The sequence below is a fragment of the Buteo buteo genome, chromosome 23 (genome assembly GCF_964188355.1).
Source record: "Buteo buteo chromosome 23, bButBut1.hap1.1, whole genome shotgun sequence".
Classification (NCBI taxonomy): Eukaryota; Metazoa; Chordata; class Aves; order Accipitriformes; family Accipitridae; genus Buteo; species Buteo buteo.
In genome coordinates, this window is record NC_134193.1 from 21,454,261 (window position 1) to 21,478,474 (window position 24,214).

At 51.2% G+C, this 24,214-nt stretch overlaps 1 protein-coding gene across 12 annotated transcripts in view; it reads left to right on the forward strand.

Annotated features, from left to right (window-relative positions):
- The window catches only part of DAB2IP (DAB2 interacting protein), a 165,863-nt gene extending 144,303 nt beyond the window's left edge, over positions 1-21,560 (forward strand). For 10 of the 12 annotated variants that reach the window (XM_075056065.1, XM_075056069.1, XM_075056068.1 and 7 more), the window contains 8 exons: positions 1,400-1,636; positions 3,261-3,462; positions 4,120-4,298; positions 5,939-6,812; positions 9,706-9,858; positions 13,599-13,801; positions 14,817-14,904; positions 16,547-21,560. In XM_075056065.1, the coding sequence (XP_074912166.1) occupies positions 1,400-1,636; positions 3,261-3,462; positions 4,120-4,298; positions 5,939-6,812; positions 9,706-9,858; positions 13,599-13,801; positions 14,817-14,904; positions 16,547-16,714 (2,104 nt within the window). In that variant the 3' untranslated portion in view covers positions 16,715-21,560. The remainder of the gene's footprint in view (positions 1-1,399; positions 1,637-3,260; positions 3,463-4,119; positions 4,299-5,938; positions 6,813-9,705; positions 9,859-13,598; positions 13,802-14,816; positions 14,905-16,546) is intronic. The other 2 variants (XM_075056067.1, XM_075056066.1) reach the window with 2 other exon arrangements.
- The last annotated feature ends 2,654 nt before the right edge of the window (positions 21,561-24,214 follow it).

A 24,214-nucleotide genomic window follows, 5' to 3' on the forward strand; every position in this document is an offset into this window, starting at 1 on the left:
GGCAGATTAACGAGATGAGGGGCGAGGGCTCTGCCTGCTGAGCATGCACGCCGCCGGCTCAGAGGATGGCTGCAGAGCTAGAGGCTGTGGCTGTTGAGCTGCAGGGTACGTGCCGATCTCAACGGACCACAAACCCCGCAGGTCATCAGCTCTGCAGTGGGGCTCCTCTGGGTGCTCCTCTGTTTCGGAGCCTCCCACCCAATTCTTGCTGCCGCTGGACAGTGGATGGTGTCTCTGGCCATTCAAGTCCCATGGTTTTCTCTTCTTCCCGACTTGGGTGAGGTTCAACCGCAGGGCAGTCAGTCCCAGAGAGGGGGGCAGGCCGGTGAGAAGCCAACTGACGTTGCTTTGCTTCTCCCAGACAGTACCCGCAGCAAAACTGGGAAACCGTCCTCTGAAATGGTTGGGTTTTAAGGAGATTTATGGCCTAAAATGGAGTCTAATCCCTCTTCAGTCTGCTTTTGTACCATCTAGCTCTGGTTTTGAAACAAAGACGGTGGTTGCTGGCCAGGACAGCCTCCAGGGCGGGTGGGGAGCTCTGTACCAGGGACCCAGGGGACCAACAGCAGCGCCGTGGGGCCCATTGCCCGCCTGCTCCCGTGGGTGGGAGTATCCAGCTGAATAAATAACCCATGCTGGGAACAGGATAAGGTGGGAGCCCGGAGCTGGGGAGGGCCGAGCAGAAAACAGGCAGCAAGTTCTCTGTTGATAAGGGCTGTTGCAGCAAGCATCTGCTGGACCCAGGGGAATTCTGGTATCCAGGAAAGCCAGGCTGAGGTCTGTGCAGTTACAAGGCTGGAGTAACTCCGGTGGGGCTCCGCGTTTGTACTAGTCACAGTGGGATTTGATCCAGGTGCTTGAACATGAGTATTACAATTTGCACAGCACTCCCTCCAAGCACCGGCTGTGCCAGTGACCCCAGTACTGCTGGCGTTTCTGCCGAGAGGATCCCCTGATACTGCGTTTCTTCAGGAGACACTCTCCACCTTGGTGCCTGAGCTTCCCCCCAGTTGGAAGTGCCCCGTGCACAGCCAGCTGACTTGCAATGAGCTGCTTTGCACAGTTTGTTTCACATCTCTGTCTTCCCAGTTGTCTGGGGTTTTGGCACCCAGGACAACTGGGAACATTAGTCTGATGAAAGCTGCTTCTCCTGCAACTTTACGGAGCAGCTTTGCTTTTTCCTGTGTGGTTTGAGTCTCCTAAAAGGACGAGAGCCTGTGACTGGTGTAGATAGCAGTGCTGCTGTGGATCAACAGGGTGAGAAGGCTCTACCGTTGTACAGGTCTGGGTGTCGCACCCCACAGCTGATAGGCACCATGTTTAGCTACTGCTGTGTGGCTGTTTGAACACCCTGGCCTTGAACTTGCCATCATCCCTGCATGTCCTTCTGTCATTCCAGTGTCTTCCCAAGGGAGCTCAAAGAAGTTTTTGCCTCCTGGAGACAAGAATGCAGCAACCGAGGCCGCCCAGACATCAGTGAGCGACTGATCAGTGCCTCCCTATTCCTCCGGTTCCTCTGTCCGGCCATCATGTCCCCGTCCCTCTTCAGTCTCCTGCAGGAGTACCCGGATGACCGCACTGCACGCACTTTGACCCTCATTGCCAAGGTCACCCAGAACCTCGCTAACTTTGCCAAGTAAGCCGGGGTGCAGGGGCAGGAGGGGGCAGGTCTGGAGAGGGGGAAGGAAACTCCGGGTGCGTAGGCAGAGCCACAGCTCCGGCATCAGGAGTCCCACGCTGGTCGCTGCTTTCCTCAATGGAAAGGGTCTGTTTCCCGTTGGCTTTTTCCCCTGCGTCTCTCTGGGACCCATTCCCTCACTGTCGGGTCAGGGAGATCATTTAAGTTTCCAAAACAGGACGTGTTTTATGAGCAGCAAACGGGCTGTTTTGACCACAGGGACGAGCCGGCAGGGTGGCAGCAGGAATGCCCCGGCACAGTCAGGCACTTTGTCCCGTGACGGCTGTGCAGGGCATGGCTGGCAGCAGTGCACTGCCTGCCTCCCATCAGAGGCACCAGTGGGACCAGAACCCAAACAGCAGCAATGGTGTGCATAGCTCAGGAGCTGGTCTTTCCTTCCTCTGAGCTCTGGGACCTTCCCTGCTATTAAAATGCAGATGTCTGAACTGGGAAGGTATGAAAAGAGAATGGGGACACTATCAATTTCTAACTAAGCCCATTGGTTTGATGGAAACAAAGCAAGAGATTTCTGAAAATCTTTCAACTGGCTGCAGCTCTGAGCTACTTATCCTGAGCTCTGATAACAAAATGATGAGCTTTCTGAAACATGAATGGACAGTTTCTGTCTAAAGCTTCTTAGATTTGGAAACTAGCTTAGTACACACACTCACAGTCAGGGTTGCGCGTACATGCAAGCAGACACAGACGGAAGACATACAAGTGTGTTACACTAGATGACAGAAATTCTCTGTATTCCTGACCGATCCCTAACTAAAGGGTTTTCAGATTTCGAGCACTGTGCAGGAAAGACTCTTTAACTAAGCTGACATTAGTCAAGCCAAAGTGATCAAGCTGAGCTGTCCTGCAGATGGCACACAGCCAAGCCTCTCCTCACAGAATCACCGGCACTGGCACAGCACCAACTGCTGCTGGTGCAGTTGAACCATAAGACCCTCCCTGTTGTGCTCTAAATAAGACATCTGACTGAAAGCAAAGTCTGGGTGGAGTGCTTGGAGGGCAGAAGGAGGTTGCAAGAAGCCCAAGGGGACAAATGGGCTGGCCCAGCTGCAGGTGTAGTTCTCCTGGTTGATCCCCAGAGCAGTTGTGCCGGGGCAGCAGCCGGCACGGCTGGAGTTAGCTTCAGTGCCCATGGAAGAGCAGGGAGAGCGCAGGATTCCTACCACCATCATTCACTGGGCTTCAGTCAGTTGATGGTGCTTGGTATTGCAATTTCTTTATTTGCAGTGACAGGTCCTATTTCTGGAGGCTGTGCCCTGACCCAGCAGTAAGATACACTCCATTACCAAGAACAGCTTTGTTTCTCTAGCTTTCACCTTCATTTCTACTGCGGAGATCCCATGCTGACAAGGACTTAGCTGGTTTAGGCTGGAGTAAATTTTGGTTCCGTGATCAGTGAGGTGTACCAGGTGCCTGCTGGCAACCTGGGGATCCCAACGACTTTGAAGGGTTCAGATGCCAGAGGAAGACTCTGGCATTCTTACCTGCGTATGTACCTACCCGTTCTGTTGACTGCACTTCTGTTTAGAGGATTTAGTTGAAATTTGTACTGCTGTCTTCATAGGTTTGGCAGCAAAGAGGAATACATGTCCTTTATGAATCAGTTCCTGGAACATGAATGGACTAACATGCAGAGATTTCTGCTGGAGATTTCCAATCCCGAAACCATCTCAAACACAGCTGGCTTTGAAGGCTACATTGACCTGGGCCGGGAACTGTCCACTTTGCACTCGCTACTCTGGGAAGTCATTTCTCAACTAGAGCAGGTATCCGGGGGGATTGCAGGGGCAGGCTTTGGGGGAAGCGCAGTTGGCCAGTGCTGGGCATCTGTACCACACCACACACCTCCCCATGTCCAGTAGGTATCAATCCATTAGCTATATCTGTGCACAGCACAGCTGTTACTAACCCGTAGCACTTCCCCAGCCTTTGCACATGCTGCAGAAGTAGCTCATTCTTTATGTCCTTCTTTGAGGCAGGTGAATATAGCTCTTTCCCTCCTCTGCTGTTTATCACTGGGGGGTGAGGATGGAGAGGCAGGTGGGAAGAGAAGGCACAGCTGCTGAACACCAGGATTTTGTCTGTCCCAGCAGATTCAAAAGGTTTATTTTAAATTAAAAGGACTTTTGTCAAGAGGCTTGGACCAGGTTTGACTGTAGCTGTCATCTTCTGTATCTGAGCTTTGTTAATCATGCTTCTTCCTCTGCTCCACAGCAGCAAATGGCTTCTAAAGCCACATGTTCTGGTACATCCCATAGCTTCAGCGGTGGGGGTAAATGATGGAGAAAATGAATGTCATTAATGTGATTCACTGAAGAGACTGTCCAGCAACTGGCAAAGCCCACAGTTCTCTAGCAAAAATACAAGATATTGGTAGTAAAATACAAGATGTTGGTAGTAATTCTGCTCTCTTTTCTGCCCAGGGCACTGCAACAAAACTGGGGCCTCTGCCTCGGATCCTGAGGGATGTCAACTCAGCACTCAGTAACCCGACCTGTGTGCAGGTCTCAGTCACAGCCGATCACACCGCATCCACGCCTAACGCTGGCAACAGCATCTCTGCGGGGCTACAGAAAATGGTGATAGAGAATGACTTATCTGGGTAAGAGCATAAAAGGTGGCCTGGCCACAGACCAGGGAAATACTGACTATTCACCTACTGCCAAAACCTGAGCACCTGCGGGGACAGACAGGACGGGGTGTAGTGTGGAGTTGCCTGATCCATTGACTAGGCTTTCCGATCACAGAACTGATACGGGATGTAGTTCAGCTCTGAATCTAGACAAAGCAGTGGGCAGTAGTGCAAGCACGTGGCTCCATGCCGGGTCACTTAAGAGCCAAAATTGGGGATGTGGTTTTGGGAAATGGAGAACTTGGTGGTTCTGGTCCCAGCTGTTGAGATATGGCTGCAGAAGTAAAATGTTCATCCTTTGAGGACTTGAGGGCTTGTTTGTGCTAACCTCAAAGTGATGGGTATCGCTATTAAGTTCATGATCTCTGAGCATGCAAGATTTATGGGATTGGCCTTAGTCCGTCTTTGTAAGACATAGGGTATATATGTGCTGAATTCATTGAGATCCAAATCTGGACATTTCTTTAAGACTTGCCAAACTGTAGAAGGCCTAACAATGAATTCCAGTCTACTCTGTCCAGTTTTTATAATACCGAGTGTTTTTAATGATGAGCAGTGATTCACAGACACCGTCACCTAACTTACTTTTTGGCCTAATTACGTAAGGAGTTTCATTCATGGGGAAGATGACTCTGTTGCAGACCTATAACGTTTCTGTTTGTGGAAAATGAAATGGAGCCCACACAAATGGAAAGACTGTGCTGGTAAAATAGTTAGTAAGTGGAAACTACGTAATATTTAACAGTTTAATTAGGAATGAAAGGCAGCAATGGCGCTGGACTTGCTCTAATCAGAGCTTTCGTCTGTAATGCTTCCCAGCGTGAGGTACAATTATTTAAACGTAATGGTATGGAGGATCTCTGACAACATGCTTTCACCCAAATACTTGCTTACAACGCACCATCTTTGATCAGCAGTATATTCACATTAAGCTACTGCAAAGCTCTTTCTTCATATCCCCAAGAAATCAATATTGCATGAATGTCTGTTACAGCAGGAGGAATGGGTGGATAACCTTCAGTTGCTAGGCTTCAGCTCTACCGTTAGAGCTCTCTGTCTGACCTTTGGAGGCCTAGTGTGGATCAGGCCCCCATGGTGTTCCATCCTGTACAAATATTGGCCAGTGTGCCCTCAGGAGCTTACTGCCCAGGTACAGAGCAGGGGACGTGAGAGTGGCATGGATACAGCCAGTTGAAAGCAGAAAGGGTGACGCGTGCTGTCAGCGTGATGAGCAGATCCAGCCGGGGAGGCAGAGCCCCCCCCGAGCGTGTCTGCGATGCCTCCCGCACGGCACAGCGCTCTCACCACGCGTCCGCACGCCCCTCGCTCGCCTGCCTACGCCCACCCGCTCCTGCAGGGCTGGCCCAGGGCTCCTCCGCACCCCTCCGTCCTCCCCGCTCCCCTCGCACCGTCCCTCCCCGCAGGCAGACCTGGCCGGGCCAGCCCTGCCTCTGCGCCCGCAGGGGCTGGGTTATGTCCCCGTCCCGCACAGCTGCGCCACGCTGATTTCTTCTGAGTGATTTCGTTTTTCTGCTCCGGTGCAGCATTCACAACTCTTCTTTTTTGTTTTGTTTTCCTCTCCTCTTCCTTATGCACTGACTTCCCCGCAGTCTGATAGATTTCACACGGTTACCATCTCCAACCCCTGAAAACAAGGACTTGTTTTTTGTCACAAGGTCTGCTGGGGCCCAGCCCTCGCCTGCCCGAAGCTCCAGTTACTCAGAGGCCAATGAGCCCGACGTGCAGATGTCTAATGGCAGCAAGAGTTTGTCCATGGTGGACTTGCAGGACAATCGGCTCTTGGACAGTGGGGCCAACGCGCCTGGCACGGCTGACTCCCTCAATGACAGTCAGTCGTCCCTCGGGCAGTTGCAGGGCGTATGGACCGCACGGACTCAGCAGAACAGCGTGACGGCCATGGCCACCGTGCGCCGGGTGGGCCAGACCCCCACCACGCCGAGCGGCGAGAGCGCGCCCGGCCGGCCCCAGCTCCTGGCACCCCTCTCCTTCCAGAACCCCGTCTACCAGATGGCCGCCGGGCTGCCGCTCTCCCCCCGCGGCCTGGGCGACTCCGGCTCCGAGTGCCACAGCTCGCTCAGCTCCCACAGCAACAGCGAGGAGCTGACGGCCAACAAGCACGGCTTCGCCGCCCCCGCCGCCAGCGAGGACTTCACCCGCCGGACAGGGGAGCTGGCCCGCCGGCAGCTCTCGCTGACGGAGAAGGGCGGCCAGCCCACCGTGCCACGGCAAAACAGCGCGGGACCGCAGAGGCGGATAGACCAGCCGCCCCCGCCGCCCCCGCCTGTCACCCGGGGCCGGACGCCGCCCTCCTTGCTGAACACTGTTCAGTACCAGCGACCCTCCAGCGGCAGCATGATGTCCTCCTCGCCAGACTGGCCTGGCAGCGGGGCCCGGCTCCGGCAGCAGTCCTCCTCCTCCAAGGGCGACAGCCCCGAGATGAAGCAGCGCACCATGCACAAACAGGTGAGTTTGGGGGCCGTACCCGCTCTGGGCGTTGAAGGGGCCGGGCAGGGCTCAGCCCGCGGACTTGGAGAAGAAACCGGCCAGTGGGCATTGCTGCAATGGGAGGGGACGTCACTGCGGCTCTTGAGTTACCGCATCGGTGCCGACCCCGTGGCGGCATCGCATGTGGGGATGCGCCTCGGCTCTTGTGCCCGGCTTGGCCTGAGAGGGAGGCCCTCCGGGGAAGGGGACGCAGACCAGTTCATTCTCCGTGTTCCTCCATTGCGTGGCATGTTGGCGTGTGACTGCCGCAGGGCGGCAGGTGGCAGAGACACGAGGGCGATGGCAGCCATGCCTCCGTCCTGCGCTACCATCTTGTCACTGCTTTGCCTCTCCATGCCCAGGCATTCATCCCATGCCATAGTCAACCCCGCGCCATCTCCCAGACTTGGACCGGGCCCTAATCTTCTCTTGTGACTAAGAGCCTTCCTGCTGCAGCTCCTGTCCCAGCGGAGCCACGGCACTCCTGGACGCTCCCATTTGTTCGCTCTGCAAGCCCCTCCTGTAAGTGCTTCAGGGGAGGTGAGAGCAGTAGGGAAGGAGTGTGCTCCCCGTCGAGAGTGAAGTTCCTGCTGTGCAGAGCTCTGCAGTGATTCAGGTCCCAGACCGCATGCTGGTCTGCACAGAAATAAGTTTTGCTATTTGTGGTGCTAAAATTGAAAGCAGTAGGTCACAGACCCAGGGCCCTCTGGTTTTCCTGGCATGGGTGAATTGTTTTTCTAGCACTCATTTATTCATTCTACATTTCAGAGCTAACCCTATAGAAAATTAACACAGTAGGGCCTCTCAGTGCCTAAAGGAAGAGTTTTAAAAGTAATGCAAACCCAGAGGATGTGGACAACTGGCAAGAGCTCGCTGCATCTCAGCCCAGACACAGTATTAAGGCACCTTTTCAGCAGTACAGTGTTGAAAGAGCAACCGAGTTGGTGTAACTACTTTTCCTTTACAAGGCAGCTGTGGAGGCCTTTGTCAGTGCTGCCCATTGAAGGCTGTTTTATCAGCTGCATCTGGAGCTGTTCTGTGCATACAGTATTGATTCATAAGCGCTGACATTAGCAAGCATGCCATGTAGCAGCATTTGTATATTGTGGATCAATACTCATTAGGTACAGAGGGCACAGAGCTCTGCAAGCAGCAGCAGCCTGTTCGGTAGCAGTTTCCTCCAGAAAGACAACAGTGAACTCTGGGTGACCTTCGGAAAGCCCTGGCCAAGTTGTCTTTGCAGATCTTTCCTCCACCCACCCCTATTGTCCTCTCAAGGTTTCTCTCAAGACCTGATGTCCTCAGAATGCCTTTCCTACCCTTAATCTGCGCATTTTACTTACATGTTAGCAGCATCTGTAGACCATAATGAAGCTGCTTGCTCATGGTTGGTGGTACTAAATGCTGTTTGAGAACAAAGAAGTCCCATTTGGTGGCCATTTTAGTAGAAGTCCATGAACCTCGTTCCTGCCAGCCAGAAGCACTTCCTCTACTTCTGTAAGTTCATCTGCTGAACTGACTTCCAAACTGTCCCAGGCCAGATGAGACGTCCTTTTTTACTTCTTCAGAGAAGGAAGAAAGAGGCAGAAGGTCTCATGCACAGTGGGCTGAGCTCTGTTCGCTGACATCCTTTACCAGTGGCCTTTACGCTGCTGAAATGAACCCGGGTGGCCACTGCTCCTTGGAGCCAGAAATTCTGAGCAGCCAACACAGGTGCCGTGCCCGAGCTGGAGATGCAAGAAAAAGCAGAAAGCCACAAACCAGGGGAGGATTTATAGCAAGTGATGTTCATGAGCTGAGTCTGAAACTTCTGATTGAAAATTCTGGAAGAAGACCAGACTGGAAGATGGCATGAGAAAGCCCCCAACCCCAGTGAGGTGACTAAACCAGTCCCCACTCCTTCTGCGTACAGAACCTCCTGTTCTGCTTCTTGCTGGTGACTGGGTTTCTTTATTGTCCAGAGGTTTGAATGAAGGAGAAAATCCCCGACATTTCTGACTTGTTATCTTGAATTCCCTTGACCAAGTCATCCAGATCCCTTGTGTTCATCCAAGAAACTGCTTACTGCAGTTTATAATGAGCCAGGATGGAGGGGAAATAGCTGGAGATTCACTTCCTCAACCTTGTAATGTGGTTGGAAAATATTTAGGCAATGCCATTTGCAGTCCCTGCCCAGGCTAGGACTGAAAAGCAGCAGCTGTGTCTCTAGCTCTCTGACTGTGAAACAGCACTGCTCCTTGAGCTCCCATAGCTACGTGAACAAACCTAGAGATGAACTACTAAGATACCAAGCATTTAGACCTCTCCAGCATCCTAAGTGTAATCTCAGCCAAAAAGAAACCTTTCTTTTCCAAGAAGGCACTTGCGTGACCAAAAGTAGCGTTTCCATTTGCAGAGCTGGTTTTATCTGTACGACATCTCCCCAGCGAGCAAAAGGACGGCTCAGTAAAAGATGCTGAAGAGTGGAGTGAAATCTCTGCTTGCGGACTGAATATACCACGTCAAGCCGCTCTGCCTGCAGCTCGCCACTTTCTCAGGTCATGTCCTTCTGAGGTGACAGGACCTGCTCAGAAACCTGGGCCCGTTACTTTCAGCAGGACCCCACTGCAGTGTGCCGTTGTACGTCTGTTCTGTGGGGGTGGCACAGGGAAGACTTTGGCCTGTCAAAGGCTGTTTGACCTAAAATCACGTGCAGATGCAGAATAGGAGTTGTTCTTACCCCCAAGCCCTGACTGCTCTGGTAGCTCAGACTTGTTCATTGCTGTTTGAGCAGCAGGGGAGAGGGCTTGCTTGGAAGGAAATTCTCTCACCAGCTTCATGACCATTTCTGTTACAGGTTTTTCTTTTGTTATGGTTGTATGTTTCATTGTAGGCCCCTTCTCCTGTGAACCCCAATGCCCTGGACCGCACTGCTGCTTGGCTTTTGAATATGAACATGCAGTTTTTAGAAGATGAAAGCATTGACCCAGATTCCAAGCACAGGGATAAGCTCAGGAATAAGGACGAGCTCAGCCAAGCAGAAAAGGTAAAACCTGATTGGATTGAAACAAGTTTCTAAATAGAGAGAGGATTTCCTTGAATGTCGTTCATCTGAGCACCCTGGGGACAAGGTGGGCTCTGTGGCAGTCCCTGCCCAGGAAAGAGGGGTGTCAAGTTGCTCTTTGCCCTGCTCAGCCTCACAGGGCGATTCTGGGGGAAGGTTTGGGAGGTTTTCACACACTCAGTGACTGGAATTACCCTCTGATGAAGGCAAGTAAGAAAAACAGTAGCCAGGAGTCAAGTGCTGATGCTGCTCTGCAACAAACTCTGACACCAGCTAGTGCCTGTTACTTCCCCCATTCCTACTCTGTCTAGCTGCAGGAGAAGAGAGCTTAAAAAGTGAATTAAGCACACCTATAAAAGTGATGAGAGTAAGGTACAGGCAGCCTCGTGCCTCACAACAGGGATGTCTAGCAAGAAGCAACTCCCGTATCAAAAGGCTGTAAACAGACCTAAACATTCAGTCCAGATTCTGGTCTCGGAGACACCACCGGGGCCTGGGGTGACTTCAGTGGTGCAGTGACATTGCCCTGAGCTTATGGCTGTGTCACACAGACTAGGGCCTGACCAGTCTGGGGGTCTGTCAGGAAGTCAGTTCCAGAGTATTCGGTCTGAGCCCACTGTCCAGGAGGGGCCCTGTGCTGCTCGCAAAGCAGAGGGTAATGCTCATGTCCCCTCCTTCCCAGATGAGCCTGCGGTGGGACAAGCAGGGAAGAGACAGAGTAGGCCTGGCCAGGGGTGACAAAGTAGGGTTAGAAGTAAGGATCCAGCAGTCAAGAGCTGAGAAGATCCCATATTTGCCGATTGCTGCTTCTGCAAGGTGCTTTCTCAGCAGCCTGGCTCTGCCAGGACCGCTGCAGTTGGGCACAGTTAGCATTTGGGACGTTTCCTCAATGTGCTTCTCCTCTGTCACGCCAGCCTTGTGTTACCACCCAGTCCCACAGAACTGCAGACATCACCCTCCCTGAGCCTCTTTCCTGTTTTTCCAGCACAGACATGTTTCTGTTTTTGTTACGATAGCCTTCCTGTTCTCATTTTGCTGTGCTGTATCATTTTGGGACTGTCACCTGTTAAATTCAAGTGAAATGCCAAAGGCAGGTATCATAGGGACTGGGAGGTACAAGGCGACGGCTCCCAGCTGCCCCAGGAAGAGCGTAGCAGAGTTTTGTGAGAGTTCAGCCCATTTCTTACTGGCTTTCTGCTCCTTGGGTAGTCCTGAAAGTACACAGACATGTACTGATCAGAGAGCAGGTGACAGAAAAATGTACGTGTTTAGCAGACTTTGTGTGCAGAGGTATAGAAATCTTGCCTACCACCTAAGCAGAGACACCAGTAGGCAGCAAATCAAAGAGAAGGCGTTGTCAGACTGGTGCATCGTGCACTGGGTTATTGCTGCATTTAGTCACTGAAGGGCTTCTGAAAGGGTTCAGTGCTCATTCGAGGCTGCAACGGAGAACAAGAGTGGCAAGCTTTGCTGTTGCAGTGGAAGTGGAGTGAGGTGAAATGCCAAAGGACCACACACTAAGAAATGTGTGCTGGCCTTGTCCAGCTCACACCTGCCAGCTCCCGCAGGCAGGCAGATGGCCCTCCAGTATGGACACGGTGCGTGCCAGGCATTGTCACTAATCCCCTTCCTGGCACCTTCTCCTGTGAAACGGGCTCAGCTTTTACCAGGTGGGCACTCACAGGGACTGCTCTATTTCTGTGCCAGCCCAAGAGGCCGCTGCCCCCCGGGACGTGCCAGGCTCACCCCATCCTGCGCGGGGAGGGGCTCGCCAGCACAGGTACTGCTCAAGGTAGACAACGGTAGGATTACAAACTCTGACGGTATTGCAGCAAACTAGTCCCTGTCCCAAGTTCAGAGGGAGCCCCCACCTCCCAGGAGCCTGCTGTCTCATTCCCATGCAGCATCTTTTGTTACTTTGCTGTCACATCAGTCACTGACATTAAAGATCACCATTAGCATAATCTCTCTCCCCATTACTGTAAGACACGAATGGTAACCGAGAATGAGACAAATGTTCTAGAGACAGGAGCGACTCCTTCCATCTCTGAGGCCTCTCCTGCTATCATTTGAGCTCACTTATGCTGCTCCTATTTTAAGGTTAGGGTAGGTATTTAATCTTTCCTGTTCAAGCAACTCCCTTCTGTCTGACTTTAGTGCTTCTGTGCAACTGTATGGGCGTTCGTGTTCCCTCATCGCTCCAGGTTATGTGTGCAAACTGTGTCGTTTCAGTGCCGCAGTAAAAGCTTTGCTAAAGGAAAAATAGAGGGATCTGTTGTGTCTGTCCCTGCCCAGGCAGAAGGAGCTCAGGGGTCCTGCCCATCTGCCAGCCATGGCTGGAATACTTTGGCAATTCAGGAAGGCCACCAGCATCAGAAATTTTCAATCCTTGGGCATTACAGTTAATTTTGTTGTCAGCCAGTCAGTTAGTGGAGTGATACTAGGAAAGCAATGTGGATTTACATGGGTGGGGGGTCCAGCTAACCGGTACACAGGCAGCAGCCTGGCTGTGTTCCCCTCTCATGAGCTGATCTGCTGGTGAAACTCCCCAAAAGTGGGCCACAACCAAGTAAGTAAGTCCATCGTTTGAGTGCTTACACACATGGCAATGGCCAGAGGGGAAGGCCGTATTTTCAGCTAGCCAAGTCAAGACACAATTAAGTGCATTTCTGTCAATTCATGAATAACACTTGTAGCTTTGTAACAGACTTCATGACTCACATTGAAGTCTTTTTCCCATATCTGACTCTTTAAAAGCAGCTTGTCAAATTATCAGCTGCATGTTAATTCTAAGGTTATTCCAGTTGAGGAGTTTTTTTAAAGAAAATTTCCAAAGGTAATTTTTTTGAAGTTAAAGTTGGGTTTTTTTGTACAGCTACACACTGGCTTTTCCTTTAGCAAAGCAAGTTGTACTGAGTGCTGTGCTTCTGCAATAGCTGAACCCAGTTCTACTGAGTTAGAAAGCTCTTAATTTTTTTAATTGCTTTATGTGATTATTCTGCTGCTGATTTTTAGCTTCATCTGAATGAACAGTACAACTGTGGGGTCTTGGCTTCATGCAGCAGCTCTTCTCGGATGGAACCCTGGTTTGACACCTGATCGTGTTTAAAATCCTGCGCCCCAAAAGGCAGTAGTGCTCACTGCCCCTGCTCACGCCAGCGAGTTGCCCTCGCCTCGATGGAGGGTGACCACTTTGTGCCGAGAGAGCAGTGCCTACGTCTGTCACTGCTGCAGAGCCTGCTGCCTGGCAGGAGGCAGGCAGCACTAACAGCTCGTGCTTGGCTTCCAGCACGTCCAGAGCGCCCACCTTTATCGTTGTAGACTGAAGAGCTCGCGTAAACCCAAAATCCCACCAGTGCAGCTTCTCCTGCCTGCGTTTAGCCCTGCGCTGTTAGTGTGAGGAAGATGCCAGATGCGTTTGCCATTCACTCACTCTAACCTGCATTCCCCATGTGAAATGCCAGACTCTGCTAACAACCCATTCTCTGAACCTGCCAGTGACCTGCCTGCCCAGTGGAACGCAGCATCGCTCCTAGCGCAGTGTGGAGAAGACTGAAGAGGAGGTGTCGGCAAGCGGGGTTATCTGATACGGGTTTGCAGCTAGTCTAATGCAAGGAGAGGGGCATAACTGGGTTACGGGGAAACCCTGGCAAGGGCAAAGCCCTACTAGGTAACATGCCACATGTGTTTTCTCCTCCTGTGTCTGTCCTTGCGTGCTGTAGTACCAGCAGGACCTAGTGGTGCTGCAGGACAAGCTTCGCATCTCCAACAAGAAGCTGGAGGAATATGAGACTCGCTTCAAATGCCAGGAGGAAACAACACAGAAGCTGATGCTGGAGTACCAGGCCAGGCTGGAGGAGAGTGAGGAGCGGCTCCGCAGACAGCAGGAGGATAAGGAGATCCAGATGAAGGGCATCATCAGCAGGTACAGGGGAGATGGGAGTGCTGGAGATGACAGGCACACAGCCTGGCTGGCATTTAGAGCCGATCCCCACTCTGGAGAATCACATTTCTTTGGAGCTGCAGGCAGGTTTCCCAGCATTTATTCACTCCTGCCCTCATGGGTTACAGCCCCTGCAGGGGATTTCAAGCACTGACTCTTTGGGTCCCCCCGTCAGTGTTACCTGGGACAAGGAAAAACCCTGACATTTTTCTGATTGACAAAGGCAAAACTTCAGGAGGGGAGAGCTGGCAGCCTGCCCCAGTTCTCAGAGGCTCTGGCAGGCTTGCTCTTCTGTTCATATGAGCGATAGATGTAAAGATCAAAATGTTCTTTTCCTGATGTTTCGCTGAAGATCTCATCACCATCCCATTACTCCTAACTATAAATCCCCTTCTCCCACCCAGTGGGATGTGGTGTTTACATTTGTCTAGCACATACACTGTTCCAGTGCAGCTAGCTTCACCTTTACCTGAGCCAAGCCAACTTAATGCTTTTAATCAGCCCACATAAATGGGTCAGCCTTCACTGTTCTGTATCACTTAAGCTTTGGGACAGTCTGCTATAGAGAGCTCTAGAGAAGAGTAAGAGCCAGAAAAAAGACTGATTCTAAACTACTGGTTTGTGTGTAAGAAGAGGTAGCGCCAATGACTCTGTCTCCTTTGTGCTCAAAAGCACAACTGCGGGTCCTGGGAGGATCTCTGTGTGCCTCAGCATTGCAATTTCAGATAAAACGGTTTGACCTGGTATGGATGATGGGCACTGCTATGTGAGGCCAGTTCCATCTGTAGACTAGCTTCTCTGGTATTGCACATCTCTTCCTATGTATGCGCTTCAGAGATGTACATCACCTCTTTGCTTCCTTGGTGTCAAGGACTAAATGAGGACATGATCTGTATTGTTCGCTCTGGGTGGCTGATGTAGACGTGTATGAGACTAGTATCTGGGCTTAGCAGAGCCCAACAAATCTAATTTTTTTTCTTGTCCATTTGGCTACCAGACTGATGTCAGTTGAGGAGGAGTTAAAGAAGGACCATGCAGAAATGCAGGCTGCCGTGGATTCCAAGCAGAAGATTATTGATGCACAGGTGAGTCCCCAATACCAGGGTGAGTCTGCCATCGTGCAGCCTCCCTGCCATGCAGCAGTGCCAGCTCAAGCATGGCGAGACTGTGCACATGGGTGAGTCAGCAGCAAGCTGCAGTCAGTGACAGAGCCGTTCAGACTTCGGCAGGATGCGATTTATTGTCACAGCATTTGCATTCGTACGGCTGTTTCCAGCCTTGGAGCTTGGCAGGTGACACAGAGGATGGCAGGGGGAGGTTTGTGGAAGGATCATGCCCACATTTCAGTCAGTTTGTGGAAGGATCATACCCTTGTTGGCTCAGTCTGAGGTCCCCAGAGCTTTGCTTGGTGCTTCATGTTCCAGTTGTGCTTGCAGGACCTGGATAAAAGGAACAAACACAAACCCTAGCCAGAGCAAAGCCAACGTGTTTTTTCAGCCTTTGGGTTGCGGCTTGCAGGATTGGGAAGCGCAGTTATTACTTTGGATTACAATGGCAGAGGAGCATCAGATGATGGGTGCAAAACACTATGCTTGGAAAAGAGAATCTGAAAATACGGTCCATAATCTTTTAATTTGTCTAGGCAGAGATCAGCATCTTCTCAGCAGCTAGGCCTTCCTACAGGTTGTGGCTAGGTGATAGTATATTCTAGGCTTACTCTTAACAACCCTATTAATCACTTGTGAGTCACTACTCATGACTAATTTACTGTATAGCTAATTAAAAAGGAGATGAGACAGTAGTAACTTTGTAAAAAGAATCACTGTTTTTCTGTAGAGTAATTTGTTCAAAGCTAGTAAATCACCATACTCCCTTCTGCACTGAGCAAAGCCTAGCAGATACAGGGGCGTCCGTAAGGCGCTAGCGGTGCAGACTGCAGCCTGCCAGCAGCTCTCGACAGGCTGTCCTGTCTCCTGCCATTTTCTGTGTTACATGTGAGGCTTTTACCATGAGGCAGTCTAAACTGTTCTCTTTTTGTCATCTCAGGCTGTACAATAGCGTTAGACTTGTCCGTACATGGACCTTCAAAGTTACACACAAGCAAACTACTGTGCCCCTCTGAGCTGGTTCTGTTCCTTTGTGCCAATGACAGACAGAGAGGGATGATGACTTGTTCAGTGTCAAAGAACAGGAGTGGCAGAATCAGGCTGCAACATGGAAGCTCTTGCTCCCGTCCTTACGATACTGTAATTGGTGAGAGTTGCCATCAAAGCCACCCTGGGAGGCCACAAGTCATTTGAACTATTAATTTACGCTAACAAAAATCAACTAAACACTGACAGGAATAACTATCTTGGGAGAGCTTGGTTTTAGAAAAGGAATCTTGTAATCTTTGTAACAGCTGCAGTTAGAGCAAACAGTACAATGAATTTCTGTATAACTGAAGAATTAGAGAAACCGTGTTACCTCCATTTTCTTCAGGATGCTAAAATGAATTTAGCTCATTGCACAGGCAACGTACATTTGTGGCCCTGCTAATAGCAGTGGATTTGAAAAAATGCTGCCCTTCTTTTAGCACTTAAAAACCCCACACCTAAGAATGCCAAAGAGAAAGGTCCTGGTCCAAGAGGCCCCTGGGTCGCTGTGTCAGGACAAGCCCTGGCATCACGGAGGGACAGGTCTCCATGCCTTTCCACTGACTGTTCCCCTCTGCCTGTTTGTTTGCAGGAGAAACGCATTGCTTCATTGGATGCTGCCAACGCACGGTTAATGAGTGCCCTTACTCAGCTGAAAGAGAGGTACAGCATGCAGACACGTAATGGGATCTCCCCCACAAACCCAACTAAATTGCAGATTACAGAGAATGGAGAATTCAGAAACAGCAGTAATTGTTAACCCGTGGAGGGCGCTGCCGCAGGAGAGGAGGCCTGGCCAGAGAGACCGTGCAGCAGCAGGTGTGAGCCGCGGCTTCAAAGAACGGCTGCTCTCTCCCCCCAGAGAAACCAGCTCCTTACTGCGGACGGCGCGCTTGACTGAGCCTTTGTGGGAGATGCTAATGCCAGCACATTGAGGGGACGGAAAGATCGAGTGTGAGATGAGTGGCATAAGGAAATAACATATATTTGAGAATCGCTGTCACTGTTGGATTTAAATCAGTGTTTAATGTTTAAACAAAAGTAACCTTTTCCTTCTAAACTGCCCAAAGGATATGCCTCACCCCTCCCAGCAAGGAATAACGTCCTTGGCATTGCAGTAAGCGAAATAAAGGGAGCTGGGCAGAGCCTGCAGCAGGCAATGGCCCAGTAAGTCCAGTTAAAGTGTGCTGCTGGATGTAGCCGTACGAGGGATGGCAGCAAAGCTTGGCCCGCTCCTCCTGTGACTCCCCCTGGAGCACAGCCCTCTCCCAAAGCAAACCCCAAGCTAAGCCCAGGCGTCTTTCCTTACGTGGCTTTTGTGAGGCCACTGACTTTTACAGCGGGTGACTGTCCACGGGGCATTTACGCAGCTAATTAGTGTTTAATTAACTCCGCCCACATAGGGAGCACAGTCCAGATGAAAGGTCAGGGCGCACTCTGTGCGATGTGGTAGCCAAAGGGGTGCTGCGTGGGGAACCACGGTGGCAGGGCAGTGGAGCAGGGCATGACTGGTACTGCTGGGGGTCCCTGGGCAGCCCAGGGGAGCAGAGCAAGCCCAAGGCTCTGGCACGCAAGTGGAGGGAGGAGCTGGCACCCGGAGAATGGCGACTTGATTCCTCTCTACAGCTTCTGCTCTCTCACAAGTAATGGGGAAGAGTCATTGTAAGCAATAGCCCCAGGGCACTGTCCCCACGCGCATACTTCTAGCCACAGAATAAAGTAAATGTTGCCTGAGCTTGGTCCCCGAGCTGTGAATGAGGTACAGGGGCTGGATTTCCTGGTGCCCGTTGTGGTAGAGGGGGAGTGAGGGGCTACGTGAAATGGCCAGCTTCTTGCTTGACAAAGGGTTCGTTGTGGGGATGTAATGCTCTGTGCAGAGATTTTTACTATTTCTGGGGAGAAAAACAGACAAAGAAACAAGAAAAAGCCCTGAAGAACCATGAAGATCGGTAATTGTATTTCTTTTCTTTCACAGTATGCATTAGAAAAAAAAAGATCCCATTTTCTGGAATACTGTCCTCTTTAAATTGGGAATGAGCACTGCATGGAAATTAACCGGCTCGAAGAATGTAAAACATGGTCATAAGGGAGTAACCAACAAGAACAGCAGCCACCACCGAAAGCCCCCTTGTCAGGAGCACTGTGCAGGCATAAGCCAGGATTAGACTTTCCTAACTGCTGAAACACGCAGATTCGGCACATTCAGACACGTTGTGCTCAGCGGAGGGGTCACCTCCTTAACGGGGGATTGTGCCGCTGACCTGCCGCCACGGTGTGTTTGTTGGTTTGTGGTTTTTTAAGTTAGTACTTCATGACTCCCACTCTCAGAGCAGGTCACTCGTACCAAGAGCCAGAGAGATTTCTCTGAGATACGGATGACAGTGTACAGTGTACAGGACATCTGCCTATTTCTCCCACTAAAGTTTAATACACTGCTCAACGCCTGTCCTAGCTCCTCCTGCCATGTGTAAATGTACAGTCAAAGGGACTAGGATGTTCACTGAGCTCTGCACAGCTTAGGTACCGTCTCCAGCCTCACACTACCTAGGCTGCCTGAGCAGGACACTGTTTGCCGGTAAGCTCCGCATTGCCATGCTGCCCCACAGCCATAAGGCTCATTAACAGCATTCTTCCACATGCAATTGATTTCAAAATTAAAGATGCTTTTTTTCCTAAACGTTTTTCTGTTCCCTGGAAGCCCTGGGCCAAGCCCGGTGCGGCTTGGTCCTTGAAGGAGCGAACGTGTTGCACTGAGGTCTCCACAGCCCGCCAACGCCTGCAGAGTGGTGCAGTCACACAGCAGACCCCAAACGGAGCTCCTCAGAGAAAAGTAATAACTAAGTATTTATGACAAGTACAGTCACCTTTCAATTTTGGAGACTAGCACAGATGGCTTTGAAGAACCTCACAAAACTGACAAGGTTACAACTGGAGAAAGACCCAGACAGGTTAGGAATATACAGGGTACTGTGAACCGTTGGGTACGTACACTTAACATCTGCCATTGTCTCAGAGTCAAACACATTATAAGAACCCTGCAAAAAGACTATTTTAAACTGCTGTTGCCCTGACATGTATGTTTAGAGCTGATTGTTTTTGAGTTCCAAAATATTTGTGTTGCGAGAGACGGAAGTTTTTCAAGAGAGAAGTAACATAGAGGAATGGAAACGGTAACAGGGCACGGGGGCAGGCGCCCCACCAGCAACATGTTTCCATTCATACATGGAAGTAATTTTGGGATGCAGTCAGTGCTCTCCGTAAGAGCTGGAAAAAAGAAACACCCACAAAACAATTGTTTAGTACTGAAGCTAAGCACAGTACATCTTAATCTTCTCCTCAACCACAAGCCAAGGCACTGCTCCCCCCCCGCCCCGATCTGTCAGAAACTCCTGGTTAACCTCAAACTTGCAAATTACTGAACACACATTGTTCTGCTGAAATAGCAGGAATGCTTAAATCCTTCCACAGCGAGTTACTAAAGTCTTAAAAGTTCCAGTGCCAACACCTTCTGGAGTTGTTGCTTAGTTTCCTGAGCCAGTATGAAAAGAAATTCAGGACAAAGTCTCGTTACAGTAGATTCCCCAACCCGCCTTTTTCCCTGTTTCCTTCCCCCGCAACTGTCAACAACTGGACCTAAACGTGACCCTCCCCTAAAAAGGTTTGGGGGTAGGTTTTAAGATCCAGGCTCAGTTCAGTTCTGTTACTTCAGTTTGTGTTTCTGTTATTTATAAACTGTACATTTATCTATGTGTGTGTGAGTGTGTGTGCGCGCACACGTGTGCGTGAGCGAGCGCGAGGGAGCCAGCGAGAGCGTGTGAGCGCACGCGAGCCCCGCGTGGCCAGGTTACCCGACGTGGCCTCGGACCTGGTATCTGGCGTAGCAATACCAGAGGCAATCCCAAGAGGTGCTTGCAGCACCAGAGCAAAGCAACCACTGTCCGTAATGTTTTGTGACCGGCTCCATTTTCTTTTTCGTTCTTGCGCTTTCTACAGTAAGAGGCTGTTCTAGTGCAAACTCGTCAAAGTGTAAACAAAACAAACACTCAGATTTTTATCTTAATACAAGTCTTAATATTTTTTTTGTAAATGTTTTCAGTGTTTACTGTAACGTATCTATCTCACTAACAGTTGTATATAGTAACTTACTTCTGGTGCTGCTTATTCGGTCAGGATTTGGTTGTATCTCACTGCTGTTTTGGAGAGGTGGACTCAAGCTAGCAAATCTGGATCCAGACGCAGGTTATGATTTCAGCCTCTTCGCTTTGGGGATCTGAGGGAAGAGAGAAGCCAGGGATCCAGATTTGAGGGTTGGTCCATCTCAAGGATTCTGTTTTAAGAGTTTTGATTTGGGGTTTTGTTAAACTGTAGTGAACACTTCTGAAAAATGAGCAGAGTTTTGTGTGAAGGGGGATGAAATGGACTGAACAGTAGCCCAAGGTCTCTGCAGACTGTAAGTATCATCATTTTGGGCAGGGATTATGGCTTCAGTGCCAAAAGATTGGAAGGACCCAAGTCCTTCCCCATGCCAACTAATACTACAGTGTAGTCACCAGCCCCTCACCAGTTTAAGCAAATCCTGCCACCATCCAAAGAGTCCTGTGTCCCTCTGCATCGTCGTTTGAGTCTGGTTGGTTTTGTTTTCTGCTTCTGCAGTTGTAAAGCACTGATTGCACTGTGAGAACACGCTGAATCCTCTGGCCTGGCAGCCAGCCCCGTAGGTTACTGCAGGGTGCAGGACACAGGTTCTGCTACTACAAATATTCCTAAAGGGAGAAGGGACTTGGTGGACCTGAGTGAGGCATCACAGGCTCTCCTAGGAAAGCAATCAGCAACTAATCAATCATTTCCAAAGTTAGAGCACTCACAGGCTTTTCCCTGTTACTAATGTCCATACCCAGATACAGTAGAAAACATACTGAGGTCTGTTCTGTGATGAACAAGGAGAGGATTTTTAGTCACAGGAGATGGAAGATGCCCTGATGCATTCAGCCAGGACAGCCACAAGGTGTGGCTCACGGATTTGATCTGCAAGGGGCTCATTTCCCCCAGCGATCCCAGGGCAGGGGTAGCAGCCCCTGGGAGATGCCTTTCTGAAAGCAGCGCCTATGACCAGCGGTGCCCAGCAGCTCCACCAAGGTCACTGCCCTGTCCGTAACCCGTAGCTTTGCCTGGCGAGCGTGAAGCAGAAAGTCCAAAGGGAACAACTGTGACACTGTCCCTGGGGCAGGCGGGAGGGCTCCCATTGCAGCACTCCGTCCTTCCCGCCCGCAATCACTGTAGGGGTCAACCTCCTTCCCAAAGGTTTGCGTTCAAAGCAATCCAGGCCTCCAGCCTGGCCACTGGGACCTGACGTGGGTCAGAGCGCACGGCCTCGTGGCCAGCAGGAGATCCCTCAACTGGCCACAGAAGGGATGCTGCCCGTCTCCAAGTAGGTCTCTGACTCTTCAGGGCAATTCCAGAGGAGACTGCTCGGTCGCAAGGCTTGGACGTGTGGCACCTGCCCTGGTGGTGAGAACTGCCAAGCCCTGCTCTAACCCTGCACAGATAACTGTTGCCTTTTTTCTTTTCCCTTGGGGAAAATTACACGGGGGGGGGGGGGTTGGGACGGGGGACGGGGGGGGACGACAGCAGCATGCTAACATGCAGCTGATGGGCTTTACAAACCAAATCCAATCTTGAGGGTGTTGCACAACATTCAGAAACAACCACGCTTTGAAAAAGGGTGTCACGTTCAAGCATTGACTTTCACAGATCACCTGAGCTGTGACATTGCTGTAAATGCCATGTGGTTCTGCATCAGCTACCGGTACCCCAGAGTGCAGTCTCCATGTTCACATATTCCTTTATCATACATCACTGTGTCTTAAGATATACCTCTCTCTGTATATCTGCTTAGGCTGATACTTGTTCCTGATAAGCAGTCGCTATGTTTTATATCCTCTTATAAAGAAAAACAAATCTTTTTTTGTAAGTATGTTTAAAAACAAAAAAGCAAAGTGGAAGTGTTTGCTGAATCTCCTTCAGCTCCTTTTAAACTATGTAATAATGTACAGAGAAAGTTGTTGGTGTTCAAAGAAATGATGTGGCCGTGCAATTTATGTACATTTGCAATTAGAAATATTAAAGATTTATTTAGATATTTTACATAAGTGCTCCAGAACCTCTACTCAGTCATTTCCAGTTTTTAGAGCATCCTGGCACATGCTGGCCACCTGCACACAAGAATATTTGTCTTATCTGTTTCCCGAGACAAATCATCTGAAATGCTACTGCCAGTAGCATTTCAGCCATGGCCTGGCTGACCACCACCTTCCCGTCTTAGCACCCATCACGCAGTTTTGGGGGAGGGCTGGGCAGTAGGGGAGTCCAAGGGCCTGCAGCTCTCCCGGGACTTGGCCAGGAGCCACAGCTCTGATCTGGGCATTTGCAGCCACAGTAGAGGCCAGAAGGAGAAGACGCTGTGGGAGGTAGCAGCAAATGCTCACAGCTAGTCCTCCATCTCTGACACCAGCCAGTGTACTGAGGGTCAGAGCCCAGATTTGACTGGGACCAGAGATGTGGAACAGGCTGGACACATGCTCCCGTGGACCAAGGCAGCTCCGGAGGGAGGGCGGATGTAGCAGATGACTGTGGTCAGGCTCGCTCAGCGCAGGGAAAAACACCGCCCCTGTCCCTCTGCTGACAAGGAGGGCAAGCTGTCTGAATTCTGGCACCAAACCGTCCCTGCCATCCCAGAAAAACCCTTCGCCAGCCCCTGCCTGGCCACGCTGACCCACTGAGCTGCCTGGACGGCAGCGCTGGGGCTGCACGAGGCTGTTACTGCCCAGCCGACCCGGACAGGCAGACCTTGTGCTGCCCACAGCCTGCCCGTGCACGCCCACTGCCCACCTCTCCTTCCACACCGCCCGTCTTCGTCACTCCAGTAAAAGTAGCAGAAAACTTAGAGGAGAGTCATTTAAAACCCTGGGCAGCATCAGCACCTCTGCCTCATTAACATCACCGTAATTAGCTCCTCTGGGAGAGAGGGAAAGACAGGCTGGCTGCATCAAAATGGCTCGGGATGTGGAGACCGCCTGTGGCCATTCCTGTGCTCAGACAGCAGCTCTGCCACGGCGGCACTGGACCCAGGCTGGTCGCTGGGGTCTGCTGGCTTCCAGCAGCGTGAGCGAGCCAGATGGGAGAACCCTCTGCTGCTGCTTCTGCCTGGAACCGGCAGCTGCCCAAGAAGGGAAGGCAAAAGCCACCCAGGCTAAAATCCTCCCTCCTGGCCCTGCCTTCCCCCTCAGACCCTTCCTGGCCACCCTGCAGCGCTCTATGCAACCACCTGCATTTAACTGCACCGGTCCTTTTGAGCAGGACCCCCACGGCCCCGCACAGGACTGCACAAAAGGCAGCATTTCCATTACGAGGGTGCAAACAACAGCCTGTCCTGCTCTCAAACTCCTCCCTGCACCGCCTCAAGGTGAAGGTCCCTGGGCAGCTGCTCTCCCAGCACTTCCCCAGTGTCCAGGTAGCAGCAACTGCTCCTGCTGCCCTTCCCACCACAGCTACAAAAGCCCCGAGCATCCTCCACACACCTGAGCGCTAATACCTGACCCCTCCTCGTGACACAGCCAGGCACTGAAACTGTGCTTTGGGGGAGGTTTGAACCTTTGGTCCTTGCTGCAGATCACCAGAGCCTCAGCCGCCTGCCTGCTGCTGGGCACCGCAGCGAGACCATCGCCTGAACCACGCTCTGCGCCCGCGCCCTGGGCCCTGCAGCACAGCCCGCTCGAGAAGGTCCTGCCTGCTCCATCAACCCACGTCTCTGCTCCTTGGTGTTACCAGACTGGGCTGGGGAGCTCTCATGCCTCCAAGTTTAACCTTGTTGATTTTGAAGGTTGAGAGAGAGAGGGAGAGAAAGAAAAAACCAGCCCAGGAAACACAGGACATCTCAGAGGCTGCTGCAAGGAGGGATTAGTTGAGAACACCTTGATTTGAATAAAACCTCTTTAGCGGGCTGTTATGGCTTCATTAGAGCAGAGCTAAATTCTCAGCTGAAAATACCCAGAACGTCTCTGTGCACTTGACAGCTTTCAGCATCTGAGACTCCGGAGCCCGGCTGCAGCCGCTCCCAGCAGGTTCAAGCAGAGGCACCGCTCCGCAGAAGGGCAAGGCTGGGAGAAGCGAGGCTCTGAATTGCAGATCAGCAGCCAGAACAACAACGGGAACATGGGACTGGGAGGCTGGGGATTGCAGATGTGTGTGTTTGAGGGTTTTT